General features: G+C 45.5%; 9 protein-coding genes across 9 annotated transcripts; 6 read left to right on the top strand and 3 right to left on the bottom strand.

Moving 5' to 3' along the window:
• Positions 1-731: 731 nt before the first annotated feature.
• On the top strand, positions 732-1,776 carry BJ212DRAFT_1303901 (uncharacterized protein; the record flags this gene model as incomplete). The annotated part of the gene is made up of 5 exons (XM_041333514.1): positions 732-755; positions 887-1,114; positions 1,170-1,221; positions 1,283-1,557; positions 1,609-1,776. 5 exons carry the CDS (start codon positions 732-734, stop codon positions 1,774-1,776), a joined length of 747 nt encoding a protein of 248 aa, XP_041187481.1.
• A 687-nt stretch (positions 1,777-2,463) lies between these two features.
• BJ212DRAFT_845657 (uncharacterized protein) lies at positions 2,464-2,932 on the top strand. The gene is made up of 3 exons (XM_041344192.1): positions 2,464-2,663; positions 2,722-2,805; positions 2,858-2,932. Exons 1-3 carry the CDS (start codon positions 2,537-2,539, stop codon positions 2,863-2,865), a joined length of 219 nt encoding a protein of 72 aa, XP_041187480.1. The 5' UTR covers positions 2,464-2,536; the 3' UTR covers positions 2,866-2,932.
• Positions 2,933-2,946: 14 nt separating this feature from the next.
• BJ212DRAFT_845652 (uncharacterized protein) lies at positions 2,947-3,490 on the top strand. Its single transcript, XM_041344191.1, has 2 exons — positions 2,947-3,313; positions 3,361-3,490. The coding sequence occupies exons 1-2, from the start codon at positions 3,023-3,025 to the stop codon at positions 3,445-3,447; spliced, it is 378 nt and encodes a 125-aa protein (XP_041187479.1). The 5' UTR covers positions 2,947-3,022; the 3' UTR covers positions 3,448-3,490.
• Positions 3,491-5,125: 1,635 nt separating this feature from the next.
• BJ212DRAFT_1303899 (uncharacterized protein) lies at positions 5,126-5,650 on the top strand (the record flags this gene model as incomplete). The annotated part of the gene is made up of 2 exons (XM_041333513.1): positions 5,126-5,344; positions 5,468-5,650. The coding sequence occupies 2 exons, from the start codon at positions 5,126-5,128 to the stop codon at positions 5,648-5,650; spliced, it is 402 nt and encodes a 133-aa protein (XP_041187478.1).
• On the top strand, positions 5,377-6,256 carry BJ212DRAFT_1390627 (uncharacterized protein). Its single transcript, XM_041336998.1, has 5 exons — positions 5,377-5,737; positions 5,791-5,876; positions 5,972-6,002; positions 6,053-6,086; positions 6,123-6,256. The coding sequence occupies exons 1-5, from the start codon at positions 5,663-5,665 to the stop codon at positions 6,233-6,235; spliced, it is 339 nt and encodes a 112-aa protein (XP_041187477.1). The 5' UTR covers positions 5,377-5,662; the 3' UTR covers positions 6,236-6,256.
• Positions 6,257-9,490: 3,234 nt separating this feature from the next.
• Positions 9,491-11,745, top strand: BJ212DRAFT_1303898 (uncharacterized protein; the record flags this gene model as incomplete). Its single annotated transcript, XM_041333512.1, has 13 exons — positions 9,491-9,620; positions 9,670-9,704; positions 9,785-9,808; positions 9,866-9,917; positions 10,055-10,135; positions 10,178-10,221; positions 10,386-10,472; positions 10,540-10,576; positions 10,616-10,673; positions 10,779-10,824; positions 10,876-11,031; positions 11,206-11,462; positions 11,526-11,745. 13 exons carry the CDS (start codon positions 9,491-9,493, stop codon positions 11,743-11,745), a joined length of 1,227 nt encoding a protein of 408 aa, XP_041187476.1.
• Positions 11,746-12,305: 560 nt separating this feature from the next.
• Positions 12,306-12,668, bottom strand: BJ212DRAFT_1486177 (uncharacterized protein; the record flags this gene model as incomplete). Its single annotated transcript, XM_041341088.1, has 1 exon — positions 12,306-12,668. One exon carries the CDS (start codon positions 12,666-12,668, stop codon positions 12,306-12,308), a length of 363 nt encoding a protein of 120 aa, XP_041187475.1.
• A 608-nt stretch (positions 12,669-13,276) lies between these two features.
• Positions 13,277-13,623, bottom strand: BJ212DRAFT_1486176 (uncharacterized protein; the record flags this gene model as incomplete). Its single annotated transcript, XM_041341087.1, has 3 exons — positions 13,277-13,384; positions 13,436-13,509; positions 13,560-13,623. 3 exons carry the CDS (start codon positions 13,621-13,623, stop codon positions 13,277-13,279), a joined length of 246 nt encoding a protein of 81 aa, XP_041187474.1.
• A 587-nt stretch (positions 13,624-14,210) lies between these two features.
• BJ212DRAFT_1486175 (uncharacterized protein) lies at positions 14,211-14,882 on the bottom strand (the record flags this gene model as incomplete). The annotated part of the gene is made up of 1 exon (XM_041341086.1): positions 14,211-14,882. One exon carries the CDS (start codon positions 14,880-14,882, stop codon positions 14,211-14,213), a length of 672 nt encoding a protein of 223 aa, XP_041187473.1.
• Between the last annotated feature and the right edge of the window lie 1,343 nt (positions 14,883-16,225).

Here is a 16,225-nt window from a genome sequence, read left to right as displayed (position 1 = left end):
CCCATTTCTTATCCCATACACTCTCTGCTATGACTGAATGTATTTGCAAAGGAATCTATGTCCCTGCTGCAACTAGTTGGGTTATCTCCCTTGGGCATGTCGTCCAATTTTTGACATTGCACATGTCGGCTAGACCTCATTGACTCCTTTTTGCAACAGAGCTTCGCACTTTACATTCTCACTTCCATCTCACTGCACGTTCCCTAGCTTGGCACACTGTTGAGCATATTTGCTGCTACCTAACCTCACCTTTGGCGCGTCTGTTGGTGAGTGTAAAACTGCTTCAAGAATACCGAGCCTGACACCTCTGACATTAGCCACCACTTGGTCATGCAATCTTCTATTATATGTGTTGCGGCTCAATCTCTGGAAGGTCATTCTGATACAACTTGTGAGTTCAAAGCTACTAGAACATAAACCGCATACTCATGGCTATGATAAGTTGGATCAACTCTCTCAGCATCTGGAATAATGACTGAAGTCCTCTTTCTTCCTGTACAATATACATCTACAGCCAACCCAGAGCTTCTTCATGACCTGTCAACATCTTCTGCAAGACTTTCTCTGTCCACTAGGTTCCGAAACTCGAGTGCTGAATATCGATTTCTTTTTCGCTAAATATTTTGCACTTCAATCAGGCATAGCGAACATATGCAACGATCGGATAATTCTTATGCGAAGGCTAGACACTCTGCTTCAACAGCATCAAGGTCCACCAATCCTGCTTCTCCATGCCGTTTATGCTCATGAATTTTGTAAGCCTAGATGTTTGACTCCGACAGATAGGCTAACTTCATCTCAGAGTGGTGAAAGGCATAATGAATGCCTCATACATATGATTGTATCCTACATGATGATGATAGGCTGCTAAACAACCGAGTTGCAGTATACTCAACTCCTTGGGCATGCGCTCAATGCTACCCCATTATGGTCGCCCAATCTATGCTCTCCTATAGAGCAGCCAATAACGATTTCGATTGATAATACTTCTGTCTTCGTCCCTGGAGGTAGCATGCCTCAAAACGGTTTCTGCAGAACGGAGTTTATCGCGCAAAAGTATGGGAACCACACCGCCTTGAACGCTATCACTGATGTAGGAACCACTGTGTTCCATGTATCCATTCTGAAAGAGTTGGAGAAACCTTTGAAATACGAGTCATGAGTACCAGATCGTCTGGATTGAGCCTAATGATGGAACCCACATCTTCAAGATCCAACTCGGTCAGTGTTATATGATGCCAAAGTTCTTATATCTCCCTCTCCCTGACACTCCCTGATATAGGTTCACCTTTCACCATCCCCACAGGGACTGTACCTGTATCTGATGCTCGATTTCTCAAAGTTTGCAACCATGTGCTTGACCTCCTGTTTGAGACGCCTTTTACATCCCACAACTGGCATAACTTCACGGTCCAGATTGACTGGACAAATCTTACCCTTGGCATCTTCCATTCTACCAATGGAGAGCCACTGAAGGCTGTCACTGGCCTTGTGGAGAATTCAAGCACTTCACCCGGTGCAGCTGGCCAGGGCGACTATCATTTTGGTGTACTAAAGGTAAGCAAGCCACTATATGACTGGATAGAATGTTGTCGAATTGCGATGTAGCTTCTGCTCGTGGATCCCAATGAAACAGCTGCGCAACAGGGTGATGTCGTGCATTTTGGTATCCAGGAGGCTGATACCAAGGCACTAACATATTCAGGGGTCTTCATTGAGGGCATCACTGGAGGTGTCAGTGCAGGATGTGGGAAAACTATCACTCCAGTATCTTGACAGGCTACTACCCAATCGATTGAATCCTCAGGGGCAGTTGGCTAGTATGAGCAAATTAATTCTTCCAGCATGGAGGTTAATGCTGCGGTCAATCCACACTCATCGCCGCTCTTCCATGTGTGACTCCGGAACATCAAACAGTGCAATATTGATAGCCCATGAAAGAGCCACTAAAAACATTGTCTTCTCCTTGACAAAACCAGACTGGTCCACATTTAAACGGGCTTGAGGGAGTCCATGGAATTTGAAAAATTGAGTTCGCACTAGCCTGGAGGTTAGAGGCGATGTATTGTACAGCACAAAACTTACGGAAATAGTGCATATTGAACTTGGCTGCGAAACAATCAGCCAAAGAAGGTATTACGGTAATGTGCGGCTGCCTAATATGGCGAGCAACAGCACCTTGTTGCAGTGACTCATCAACATGAATGACAAGCTCTGGGATATGCAATCAACAGTCCCCAGATGTGTGTCAACACTGAATTCTGCAGTACCATTGTCTCTCGTAGGTTATATGGCGGACCTCTACTCAGACTCGTGCAAGTACGGATACCAGGGACCAGTGAGAAATGTCTGCTTGCACCGTGCAACAACCAATGGTGGAGGGACAATAGCGAAGAGTGACAATGGTTTAAGATGTGTTGTTGCAGGATGAGAATGTGAGTCACATCTTAATATTTCGTGTAGCACCAGATTGACGTGTTATTGAAACTTACTGTTAGCCCTGCGCATCTTGCATCTGTCTGATCCAGAAGATGTCATGAATAATGACTACAAAGCCTCTATTGGTCGCGGTGGGCATCGTATTGAAGCGTCGCGGAACATATGGGATGGAAGTGGCTTGAAGATTGATAGTGCAATTACTGATGTTGCCTGGTGCCATGGCAGTAAGCAGCTACAAATACCACAATGTTCAGCACTTCATTCCCATCCCCTCCTTTGAAGGTTATAACAACAAGATTCTTACAAGCACGCAGAATGGGGATCTCATTATGTGGTACCTCAACAAGGCTGGCAATGCCAAACATGGTGCATAGACTGATCTGATATCAAATTCTACATCTTAAATACCGTTAGAAAGGAAGATGAAGTTCCATATCTGTTTGATCCACAAGTTATCCTGCTCCACTATAGTTCCGTACTACTGTGTTACAGGCTCTGCTGATGGCAATATGCATGTCTTGGTGTGTACTTATCGTGTCCTGGCCTCCTCGGTAGCTCACCTTTGGAGTAGGATCTTCAGGACATGTCGAAGTCCATCATGAAGATCCACCATCTAACCTCTGTTTGCTCTCTTGTCTTCTCACCATGTCTATCCCATCCCCTTCAAGCTGTTGTAGGTCTTGATAATGGATCAATCTATTGCTGGGATCTTCAAATGGGCCAGAGGGGCCAACTTGGCAGGTTACCTGTAGCTCATGCAGGTCCAATTCTCGCATTGGACTGGTGTAACACTCCAGGTTCCAGTAATGTTGGTGATACTATTGGTGCCGATAGGAGCTGGATAGTCAGTGGAGGTTTGGACCACACTGTCAAAGCACATTGTTTTTACTTTAGTGCGCTACATTTACTTATGGGCATCAGGTCTGGGACCTCACCACATCTGGCATGTCCGTTCATATTGCGCATCAGCCTACCTATACCCTACATCCATCATTCTTTGTATGCTGAGTACTCTGGCATCCTGAGTTCCCCTCCGAGATTGCACATGTGTCCAACAAGGACTTTGGTGGAGGGAGTGGCAGCGAATTATTAGCCAGCCCTTGATTACAGTCTGCAACTCCAGCTTTCATTAATGCCTCCAGCTCTGTCACTAAAGACAAGGAACCCAAAAGTAATGGTGCTGATGCTGTAGAAATATGGGATGTAAGGCGTGGCTGGATTGCTAAGTGGACTGTTGAAGCGAGCTCATCAGAAGGGGGAGTGACCGGTACATATCTAAATTACGTCAGGTCTCATTGAAGTAATCACCTGTGTCCTGCATCTGCAGATGCCCATATTCTGTGACTCGCATGCACTTTGGGTCCAGCATGCATCTGGAACATTTGCTCAAGTTGACTTACATAGGTCTGTACGCCCTATTGATGCCATTCCCCATGTGGCACTCGCTTGGAATGTTGGTGTCAGTGGGGATACTGACAGAACATTAGCTTTTGTCTCAAACAGGAAAGCCAGATGGGAAGTACCCTATGATGATATGTCAGTACTCTCCACTTTGTGCCGCAGCTATTATCTTATTTGTGATGCAGTCAGCCCGAAAAATGACACATACTTCTTGAACGAAAGCTCAAACCCAAATGCCTTGGTGACAAGTCTCACATGCCTGTTCTACAGACTATGGGTATGTATGTACACAAAGGACTTCATAATATGGAATCCAGAGGGCTATTTGAGCACCTGGCGAGAAAGTACCTTATCAAGTTTAATGGGAGGAGTGGGGCAGCCGTTTGCAAGGTTAATGCTGAGGTCAGTGCTCTTCCTGTATGGGGGGTGTTTATAAGTGAACAAATGTCCGTAGGCATCTATTCAAGGGGGAAGTGTGCACACAGCACAAGTATGGTTGCTGCTTGGCTCTCTGCTCACCAACGTCATTCCAGAGTACCTTAGACCTTCACCTCATTCAGAGAAGAACCATCACATTGCCATGCACCTCATGCACTCTAATTCAGCCCCTGCTGCTATCCCTACAGTTGGTACAAGATCTGGATCACATGCCTCAGGATCTGCCTCGAAACCCGCCTCACACTGTGCTGCCTTGTCAGATTCTGTCTCCAAGTGATTCAACAGACATGCCCCACTTCCACTTCCCCTACTCAGCCACGTACTACCAGTCAAACATACCCTCAACCTCACCCACAAGATAAACGCTCCACATCGAAAAACAGCAACAGAACCTCCGCATCAAGAGAACGTGAAGGGAAGCGAGATGGCCCGCCCACAACTAAACCACCCCCTAATTCACGAAATTTGATGCCTATGTTGTCTACATCCTCATCGCCTCGCCACATACCCACTTCCCTTTCGCCAGCACCAGCACTCCTGCCTTTGGCAATCATGACGCCTGCTACACCTCACTGTCCATCGAGTTCTGATTGCCACCATGGCACAGGCACAGGGACATGCATGGCAGCCATCTGTGTATAACTGTGTGTCTGCAGCCCACAGTGAGAGCCCTAGCACACCTAGTATCAGTGTGTGCAACCAAAGCCTCCGCCACATAGGTGAAGGCGCCCTGGATGACTCAGATTTGTCAGATGGCAGTGAAAACTGTGTAGTGGTGAGCGCCGATGCCCAGGATAGCCATAGTGAAAACGAGAGAGATGTACCACCTGATATCTGATGACCCATAATGTTGAAGTTGAGGAGTCTTAGCATGGGTCGCACAGGCTTGGCGCATCCAAGCCCACTCTCCAGACTCACTGGGCAATGTTGGAGGGAGGATGAGGATGATGGTGGTAAGGAGTATGAGGACAACGAGGCTAGTCCATCACCTGAATCGACTGATACTAATGGCAAAGGGCATAGCGTCCATGATTCGGAGTGCAGTACCAGGCCATGGAAGGTCAGGGTAAAAGCAGCTTCTATGATGAAAACACACTCCAGAAAGAACTTGACCGTCAAGTGACTGAAGAGTCGCACGCGGAGTGCCACCATCGCTGTTCTTGCTGCATCACTGCCATCTCCTGCACAGTCAGCATCCAAGAGTTCTCACTTGGTGAAGCAGGCGAGCCACAGTAGCATTTGTACAGTTACTGCCGGATCTGTCTGCAAACAGGAGCAAGATACTGGGCTCATACATCATGATGAGGATGCCTTGCAGGCGGACGTGGAGTCGGATGATTACCAAGCCTGGTGTGGTATGACTGAATCTTGATATCACGCTGTGATGGAAGAAGAAGCTCAGCTTCATGAGGCAACATGCCACACACTTAGGGAGGCAGTTGAAGAATTCGCAGAAGCAGTAAGCAATAAATTGACATGGTCTCACATAGTATCTGATACAACACAAACAAGATGCTAGCGCTCATTGCAGCGAAGGAACTGGGGATCAGCCGGAGGAGAGGTTTGCAATTCTTAGAGGCATACATCGGTAAGCTTTAGTGTTCGCCTGGCATGAATGCTCAAACAAATACCCATAAGAACTGCTTACTCGTCTCTGACTGCACACCTGTGCTGCGTACTTGCATAAGTGCAGCAATTTTGAGGACGTTTCAAATACCACTAAGGTGGGTCCTGTTCAGCTGATGGGTGGGATGGTGTTGAAGATAACTTTTAGCTTGAAACCATCATTTATACTGCCTGTGGACATTGTTGAAAACCCATTCTTCTTTCATGCACTCGAACAGTGACTGGAGCTCATGCATTCTGTATGACATGCAAAAGTGTGGTTGTGAAGTGTTCAATATGGTCAGTCATGCACTCTATGTCACTCTGCATGCTGAGAACTCATCATTATTAGTCATCTTCCTGTCCACACACTACTTTCCAATGTTCTGTTTGCACACACAGTGGTCACCAGGAGTGCTATAGGCGATATCACATGGGGCATCCAATGGTCGATATCCCAACCTCTTTATTAGCGCAAGGGCGTTCGCTGATCAGAGAATGCGATGATGATGGGGAGGAGGGAGAGGAGGTTACCTGCTCTGAGGGTCGGGGGGAGAGGACATTGGCAGGCCATCTGTGTGCAGCTGGATGCAGGCATTACTGTTGGGCAACTGTGGATGGGCACCTAGGCGCAGAGGAAGCTTCATGACCAGTCAAATTGGTTTGACTCCACATGGCCGGTTTTGCCATTGTAAATTTGGATATCTTGGTAGTGAATATTGAACGCAGCGGACTGTGTATGCTTTTCTGCGATTGCATTGAACATACAATCAGGTGGGAAGAACAGGCGAGGTTGAAGTTCTTCTCACATGGGGCTTCAGTTCCTTCAGCATCCACCCAAACATTTCATCACAACCAAACACAATTCCCCCAGCATCACTGAGTCGAGAATTTACAATTTTGGATTTGCAGTGTGTGCCTGTGTTGTGAGCTTGTCAATATACGATATGAGTGCAAATAAATACAAGTAATGTCGAGGTAATTGTACAAATGATTTCCGCATTCTAAAATACATATGTAACTGCTTGAGGACTGTATCTCCGTCGGCAGCATGGAGCGTGCTTCATTACTTGAGAGCTGAGTAAAAAAATTTCTGTGTTTTAAAATGCATGTGTAACTGGTTGTGGCAAGTATTTTATCTCTGTTGGTAGAACATCTCACCATTCATTATAACGAAATGCCTGAGTGAAAAGCAGTTGAAGACCGTGGTATGGATGGCACTACTGAAAGACTTACTCAATATCCACGCACGTAAGCCTGCCCTGGTAGCCTCATCACTTGCGTCCATCCCATATCTGTATGATTTGAAAGCTTCTCCAAGTCTTCTAGCCTTAAGGAGTGCGAGACGGTGTTTCTTGTTAGTGGTTCGCCACAATGACAATGACTTGAGCTCCCACCCAAATAGCTGCAAAAAAACGCACATTTGAGCATGAAAGGAATGGTTAGTTGCATCATATCAATGTACCGCAGTAAAAGCCTTGCATGCAGAAGGAGGGTCTAATTTAGCCAAGAAAGTGCTAGCCTTGGCAGCGGCAGCGAAGTGGTCAACAGCTTCATTGTAATGCGTGCCCTCGAAGACAATGGTTCCCAGTTGGACTCATAGATTCACCTGATATGCGAAGGGCAGACACATCAATGAGCACACTAACATGAGTGAACAATACTCACCTCCATGACATGACAAATGAAGGGACCGGCATTGGGATCAGCAGCCAGCTGTTCGACAACTCTTTGTGTTCATTTGCATTGAACAATGCGACAGCCTGAACCCTATAATGAAGCATGGAGCATGGAAGAAAAATTCAACCTACCTTGATCAAGAAAAGGAACAGAGTAGCATCTGAATTTCTGTCTGTAAACGTGAATGTGAGGTCAAAGGCTGTTCTCGCGCCCTCGATGAGCTGTTTTCCACAGAGGGCGATACCTTGGGCCATATATCCTGCCAACGAGGGACATATAGTAAGGGACTATGTCATGATCGAAGTTAGGATATTTGTAAGATGTACAATGAGTGTCATCACCTTGATTGCATCCTGAAGCACACAGTCCCAGTCAAATTTGCACACCATAATGAAAGAGTGGTTGGCATAGCAGGCGTAGTTGTTGGCGCCAGCGTCGATATCTTGGGTCAGTACCCTTTCAGCAGTAGACAAGACCTCTATCATGCATGTATTGCGGGCGGTCTTGGTGATAACATGAGTCTGGATCGTGACAAGGATTTGAACCGTGACAACAGTCTGAATCGCGACAACAGCCCGGCAGATGAATGATCGATTCATGTCACATAAGAAAATGGTAGAAACATGCCTTTGAATCAGAACCCTGATTCTTGGAATCAAAAAGACATGCTGTAAGATGCCAAAGAGGTGGGAATTCAATGGGAAAGTGCTACCTTTGGCACCAGATCCTTTAGACTGTCTTCTGAATCAGAGCTTGGACCCTTCAAAAAGACACAAAATGAGATGGTGAAGGGGCAGGAGACTATAAAAAAGCACCTTTGGCGCTGGACCTCTTGGATTATCATTTGGCAAAGCATCATCAGGTACTGCCCACTCTGAGATCTTCTTATCAACACCTCCACTGAGGATACGACTGTCATCCATGGAGAAGGTTACGGAAACCACCAAAACACAGTGCTGGAAGCTGGCGATAATTCACTGATCTGAGAGGCGCCAGAGATAAATATGGTTGTCATAAGGTGCAGACGCAATGAGCATGCCAGCAGAATTAATGGCAATAGCCTTGATTACGGTAGCGTGACCTACATTTGCCACTGACTCCTGAGTCCTAGGGAAGCTGCCATATGTTGATGTCATCACGTGATTGTTGAAATCAAATTTCACACAGGTTGCCTCTTGAGCTAGAACCAGCCTACCAGGGGGTGCCCGCTCAGGCTAGATGGTTGATGCACGCACTTCTGCTTCTGCTTCAGGCGGGGACCATGAGTGCTTGATGCGTCGGGGTGCTTTATGTGCACCCAAAAATGCTGATGCTCTCGCACTTGCCCCAAGAGGAGCAGGGCATCAGGCTGCTGTGGCAATCGTGGAGCCGGCTGCTGCTGTTGTCACTTCATGGTGCTAACCCTAACCCCACCACTACTGGAATTATGCATCACCTGGCCGGTCCCAAAGGCCCAATTCCAAAGTCCCCATGCACATCACTACCAGTCCCCAGACATTACAACTGAGGTGAGGCATTCATCCATTATCCCTTTCTTGATAGCCTTCTTATGGAGAGAAAATGTCACATGAAAGACAGCGTCCAGATGCACTTGTTCACAGAAATTGCTCAAATTCAAACTGTTTCCATCCAGGATGGCAAGCGTTTATATCTTCAAGCACTGCTTCATCAACCCACAGTTTCTTTTGTTGACCTTCGCATCATCTAAGGGTTATGCCTTCAACACTTTCCATGGGGCTGCTGGCAACCTTGGATTAATCAATAACCCACCCGAGGGCCGCCTTGCAGTACCAGGAGCCATCGAATCCCTCTCAATTATGATTTCTGTTCTCACATTATGAGTAGTATGTCATTCCTTGTTACCCTGCCCATTACGACCACTCATGCGTTATTCTAGTGACTACAACTGCGGGTGGAGCAATAGTAAATGAGTATCTTCGGGTCCAGAGCGCCTACCCAGCACCCAGTAAACCCTTTGGATGGCCACAAAAAGTACATGGGTTCATCGGCAGGTGGCTCTCATAAGGATGAGTCCACCTCCCAAGAATGTTCTGGAGGTGAGTGCTTCAGAAGCGATGGGGAGTCTGTCTCATGCGTCATTTGCAGCTGAACCGGTTGAAGGAGCGATCATTCACTGGATTGTACGTCTATGTTCTTACTTTTCTTGCCAGGATGGAAGCTTATCATATTGTAGCATTCATTCCCTGGTGATATTGTGCAGGGTGAGGATTTTAGGGACTCGGAGGTGAGGGTCCTGTGTATTGTACTATATCAATTCCCCAGCTCACATCTACCTCTATAGATTGTCCTCGCCCACCTTGCTGACCTCACAATATGGCAATTTAGCAATGAGGGTTACACATGAGTTCTGAGGGGAGCGCTTCCTAGTGCTTTCACATACCTTATCACCGACTCCTAAATGAATAAAAAACCCAGCATACCCCTACAGTGTAAATTCTATACTGTGTTAGGAACATCTGTGGGACCATAGATGCCAGACTCCAATACTATAGGACTCATCAATTCACTGATGTGAGCTCGCGAGTGCAGTGCCACGCCGGCACCTTGGAAGGTGTGTTTTCCGATATTGCACAATACTCATTTCACCTCACAGCCCATGAGGAAGCATATTATGGGGCTGATATTTTGCACCAAGACGTGTGTGTTGGAAATTTCATTGCCACTGATAATGGGGAGGGTCTTCTCATCAATTGGGATTTGTGTTGGAAGAGCAGCATCAGATGATCCAAAAGAGACACCATGACCGGATGCTCAGTGATGCTCATACCATTTGTCTTTTTGTAAACTTATGATCGCTGTAGGGCGCTTGGCAAATCATGTCAGCAGTGCTATTGCTTGATCCAACGAAGCATCAGGACTTTGAAGACAACCTCGAGTCCTTTCTTCATGTGCTGACACGGATGTCAATGCATCACTGTCTAAGCAACCTGACTGCTCAGGAGCTGCACTGCCTAGCTTCGATCAACCTTTGACGAAGTACACAAGAAGAACGGTGCGTTTGTTGGTGGTGAAGTCAAATCTAATTGTCTAGCAAGAAACACATATCTCCTGGTGTATGCCGGCACACTACTAGGGAATAACGCAGTCAAGTGATATGCCACGTTCTTGACCTCACTTGAACTGACTGCAGACATCAACGAACATCAATTAGCATTGATCTGTGCATGAGAACTTCATAGCCTAAACGTTTACAGGGTGGCAGTCATCACTGCTGAGCAAACAATCAATAGAGCATTCGAGGTTAGCGGGACTTGCATCTCACAAAATTCATGCGCTGAACGCTACTTGCAGCCTCTAGCCCAAATGAAGGGTTTGCTTCCTTCTGTCCTTGCATTGCAGGCCGCTTCTTCCAATATTGAACTTTTGCTGCTTTGTTCCATACAGTGGACAGCATTTGAGGATAGAATGGATGATACTGTGCTGGAACATGCTACCATTATATTGCAAGTAAGCTTTTTGTCAAAATTCTACTACAATTGCTTAATCCATGGCTTCAGGCACTGAGAGGGTTACACTTGCTAAGAACCTCTTGGATATGCTTCCGCAGTGACCTCACCTCCATCAACCAGCCTGATGAATGAGCCAGAGTACCTTTACTACAGACGGTTCTTCACAATTTAGGACAGTCTTGACCGAGTCATTGAGTACCAGAGTCTAGAGGTATCGATAATGAACCAGGACACCAGGGTCGCTTGGTTAAGCGATTACAAGGGACTTCTCGACCAGGTTTACGATGCCATCATAAAACTGCTCACCTCAGATTGGATGATGCCAGATGAGACAGGAGATCGTCATTCCCGCAAGCTAACTCAGGTTTGGCAGATATATGTCCCTGAACTTATACTGCAACTGCATATCATGCTCTGCACCTCTCGAGAGTATGTCCCAGAATAAGGATGTCTTCATATACAGTGCCTGCAGTTCTAATACATCTTAGACAGGAATCTGAAGCGTGTATTGGAGCTTGTCAACATTGTTGTGGATTCGAGGTACAAGCTGTATGATGATTTCTTGCATCTCAATGGCCAAAGGCTTGGGGAGTACCTTGGCACTGTTTGCTGGGCGATGATAACTGGGTTGGAAGGGGTGGATCGGATCCTTTCAAAATTATTCTATCATAATCAAACATTTTCTACACATTTGTTCCCTATGTTTATGTGACGCCCTTGCTGTAATTATGACTTTGCTGATGGGCTGCAAGGTTGTGGCTTGTCACCCCTTCCATTCACGGAGAAGGGAGGATGACTATACCAGACAAAGGCACAGAGCTTGCTCATGAGACAACATTTGTACAAAGCCATGTATAAGACAAACGCAAGTAACAAGTTGTATCGTATTCCAGGCGTGACTGACATACAACAATGCATAGGAAAGAAACAGTAAAAGTATCATGCGGATGGTGATTTAAATTACTAAGAATTAGGTAGGAGAAGTGAGGGAATGAAATGGATCAGGCAGAAAATAGCGAATGAGCTTCAACCTAGACACCTATGTGAACAAATACGATCTGCTGTTCCAGCGGAATCTTATTGTGCAATTTTTTCACAGCCTGGTGCAATGCCATTGCAGCACACGTGCAGTCCAATCTCCCAACACCATTCACTAGGTTCCTGTAAGAAGTAGACACAACCTCCTGCACAACCTTGTTGTCGACAGACCACATAGAACCAATCACACTGCGAAATCCGGAGAATTGCATAGCAGCAGCAAGATGGATAGATTCATCGGGACTCTTCATCACCCGCGGTAGTGTGGCAAGCCAATAGGAATGCAAACTGTGGATCCTGCCAGTTGGACCAGATGATGTCCTTGACCATCAACAGCCAATCACACATTGCGAAGGAAGATTCAAATGGTTGTTGTCGATTTGGTGTTCCATGACAGGCCAGGTGAAGCCACTGGTTATGGTTCAGTGCATCAAATGCACCCTCAACTATTGCATCGCTGTCCTTGAGCAATGTGAAGGATGACACAACAGGGGTGAGACACCGGGCGACAACAACTAGCTCAGGACCAACACATTCGAGTGGCTTCCCTTCGTCCAGGTTTCCTTGACCAATGTCAACAAAATGTTGTGGGGACATATCTCAAGAAACCTGCTGTCTCGCACAAACAAGTGTCATCAAAGTGGGGGTGTATGAGAAGATGTAGATGTGAGAGAAACTGTCTCTTCTTCTCATAGAGTCCTGCTGCATGCAGAGGAAGCAGCATGAACTCAGCAGTGGGACATCACCAGATACGTGAGCCAGGGTGAACATTTGACAATCTAAGGACTTGTACCACAGGGCCAACAATGCCATGCTAAAGTTTCCGCAGGATGCTGACAAGCTGGTGTTGAGTATCAAAAGAACCGAATTCTTTTGAAAAGGACTGAAACTCGAAGGACAAATCAAAAACTTCAGTCTGTGTGATATCAATTGGAACGTGGACAGGATCTCAGTTACTTAGGACAATCAAGGCATCACAGCTGTACTGACTAGCATTGATGATGATGACAGGACCTTCTTCAGCCACCTATATTTCAAGAATGCATGAAATGGGACATACATTGAAGCTGAGATTGATTTCCTTGGTGACAAGTATAGCTAGGGTGATCTCAGGGTATAAATGGGAGATAATCGGAGTAACGTTCAAGCCTACAACTTCCATGAGCGATAAGGGGCGGGCAGACCTGTAACACTAGTTGTCAAATTCACGCCTCAAGGGCTGGCTGGAGTGATGCAAATGGTGTACTTGCAGAATCTCCTTGAATAGTAATCAGAAGACTATTACGGGTTTGCAGGAAGCTGGTGAGGAAGGCCTATGTCACAGAAATCAATAACCAGGTTAGATTATAGTCCATGACACCAACCTCAGCCATGGTATCGTTAGGGTTTGCAGGCTCATAATGGAACTCTCCTGGAATCGAGAGATCGATGAAAGTGCCTGTGAGGTTGTGCAGAGAAACTGAGTGGATGGATAAAATGAATTTGGACCATCGACCTTGGCAGTGAACATGAAAGACCATGGAGGTCCATGTGCATTTGCCCAGCCGCTCATTGCAGCACAATAATTACATAATATTTCCCATAGGATTTCTTGTAGAGAAATTCGCTAGTAGCTATTCATACCGTATGATAGCTTTTGTCAATGCATATGAGCTCAAACAGCAAACTGTGGACAAGGTCCTTCCCTGTCCTTCCACAATGCTAGTAGTCACTGGGCTGTTAACTGCAGCAAATATGATCGCAGTTTTCTTGACTTCGGGGTTCAAAGCTTCAATGCCACTTAAAGGCCACTGGCAAGTCTTGCATGCATGCATCACTCACTGGCATGTCCACGATCAGCATAGTGTTTTCATAGTCTCTAGGCAAATGGTATAGGAATGTGATGATGGTCGTTTCTTCAACTTGCATTTCCCAGAGTTCTGAGGCACCCAGTCAATACAACAGCAAATATTGCCTTGAGGTTTGTGGGTACTATTAGTTACCACAAGTTCATGCACACCACATCTCGTGCAGTCACACAAACATTGTAACGGAAAGTCATGGTATCATCACACTGGCCAGTTTCAAAGTCCGTTCAGCGCTAGACATTAAGGAAGATAAGTATACTGTATATACGAAGTGTACTGCCTATGTAGTAATCTAAAATATGTATTGCAGGTTACCAGAGTAATATAGACTGTCATCATTATTACGATGCCCAGATGGCAATGGTTGTGATGACATGGATGCAACAGGACTTGGAGCAGTTTGTGAAAATCCAGCACCAATGTGATGTTGCCCTGGCCAATAATTTGAATATGGAATGGATCCTTGTATTTGCAAGAAAAACAGCATGTGTGGAGGGGATACATTGTTGGGTGCTGGGGGGAGAGAAATACTTGCTGAAGGTGTCCAAGTTGAGCTTTCAGTTGAAGTTGAGGTAGATGCAGTGATGTGCCCATGGTTCCCATGCCATTTCAAACCATATAGCGCTGAAAGTTGAGGATTTTCTACAAGGGATTGATGAGTGCCAGGATCCTGCAAGTGAGCTGCGATCCGTGCAGAAAGATCAGCAATTTTCCCATCTCTTGAGAGTTCAAGTGCCCCGGCAAGTGCTTCCAGATCTTCTTTCTGTTTATATGATTTGAGGGGACCATCAAATGTTCTTGTTGCGATGTTGTTGTGAATGTGTGCAATATGAGCTTCTTCATCTAGCTTTTTCTTTTCTTTTTTCTCCTTCTCGATCCTTTCTTTCTCCTTCCTCACACCTGCATCTGCCTCAAACACCTCTTTGAGCTCCAGAGCTGTAACATAGTGAGCTTTCATCTTCATTGTCATTCGAGATTTCTGTCTCCTCTCATTCATCAGGTGATTGACCCGAAAATGATAATGTCATATAAAGCTTTATCTGAACTAGCTTTTGCACAATATGTATCATAATTGTACTTGTCATGACAAAGCTTTGAATACCCAGACTAAGTGGGATGAAACCTGGCAAATTTACAATGGTGATAGTCACATTACCAGCTCGCTGCCAAGATGGCACATATTACAACATCCATCAACCGCGATAATGGAATATTGAGTTGCTGAGTGCCTCCATGGTCACCTATTTGAGTATCAGTGATAGTACACTATAATCGTGTCATATCCTGGTCAAGCCATGTAACCTCTGACAGGGTTTTCCTTCTCTGCAATATATAAGTGAATGTTAACATCAGGTAAAGCTTTATATCCACAGACTATTTCAGATAAACATTACCAATGGCCAAAATATGTGGAGTGACTATAGTGCAATACCATATTGTTGTGACATGATTACCACATACAAGCTATGCTTCATATTACAACCTCGACAAGATCTCTCTCAGTGCTGATATTAGATATGGAGTTGTGACATTAGATTATGTTGCCCAGATTTATCAAGTACACAATGTAAGCTACAAATGGCAGCACACTATTATCTTAGCCGATCATGATGAGATATGATTATGGCATGTAAGTTTAGCTTGTGATTGTATTCTGTACATACTCTCTCTGAACACCAGTAAAAGTTACAGTCTTCCAAGGCAAGACTGATTCAGATCAGAGCTGCCTTCAGTTCAAGGTTGCGGAGCAATGGCCACATGTTACCATCTGCGAGCTCACTGCCAAGGTATGATCGTGACATGTAAGATGAGAGTGCGAATCTAATCCTGATAAGCTCTTGAAAAATGGTAGTGTTAGCTAATGTCTTCGAAGGATAGACTATTCCGGGCCAAGACTGCATTGGGTTCAAGGTGCAGAGCAATGGCCATGCATTACTGTCCACTAGCTGGCCACCAATGTATGATAATTACATGCAAGGTAAGAATGTCAATTTAATCTCAACAAGCTCTTAAAAATGGCAGCATCAGCTAATGTCTTTGAAGTATAGACTGTTCTGGTTTGGGACTACCTTGGGTTCCAGGTTGCAGAGCCATAACAATGTGCTACACTCCATTAACTGGCAGCTGAACTATGGCCACCACATTCCATTTATTCTTTTCGATTGCCCTAAGCTTGAGAAAACATGTGACCTGCAGGTCGAGTGAACCATCGAAATGTCTTCAGCATGCTAGCCTGGTTACATGAGTCGATGCAAACTGGCATTAGGTTGTATTTATATTACTACATAAAAAGACATGTTTATAGAA

The sequence above is a fragment of the Suillus subaureus genome, assembly GCF_016647635.1.
Source record: "Suillus subaureus strain MN1 chromosome Unknown BJ212scaffold_50, whole genome shotgun sequence".
NCBI classification, from domain to species: Eukaryota; Fungi; Basidiomycota; class Agaricomycetes; order Boletales; family Suillaceae; genus Suillus; species Suillus subaureus.
The sequence above is the reverse complement of the archived record's forward strand: the minus strand, read 5'-3'. Positions and strand labels throughout refer to the sequence as shown.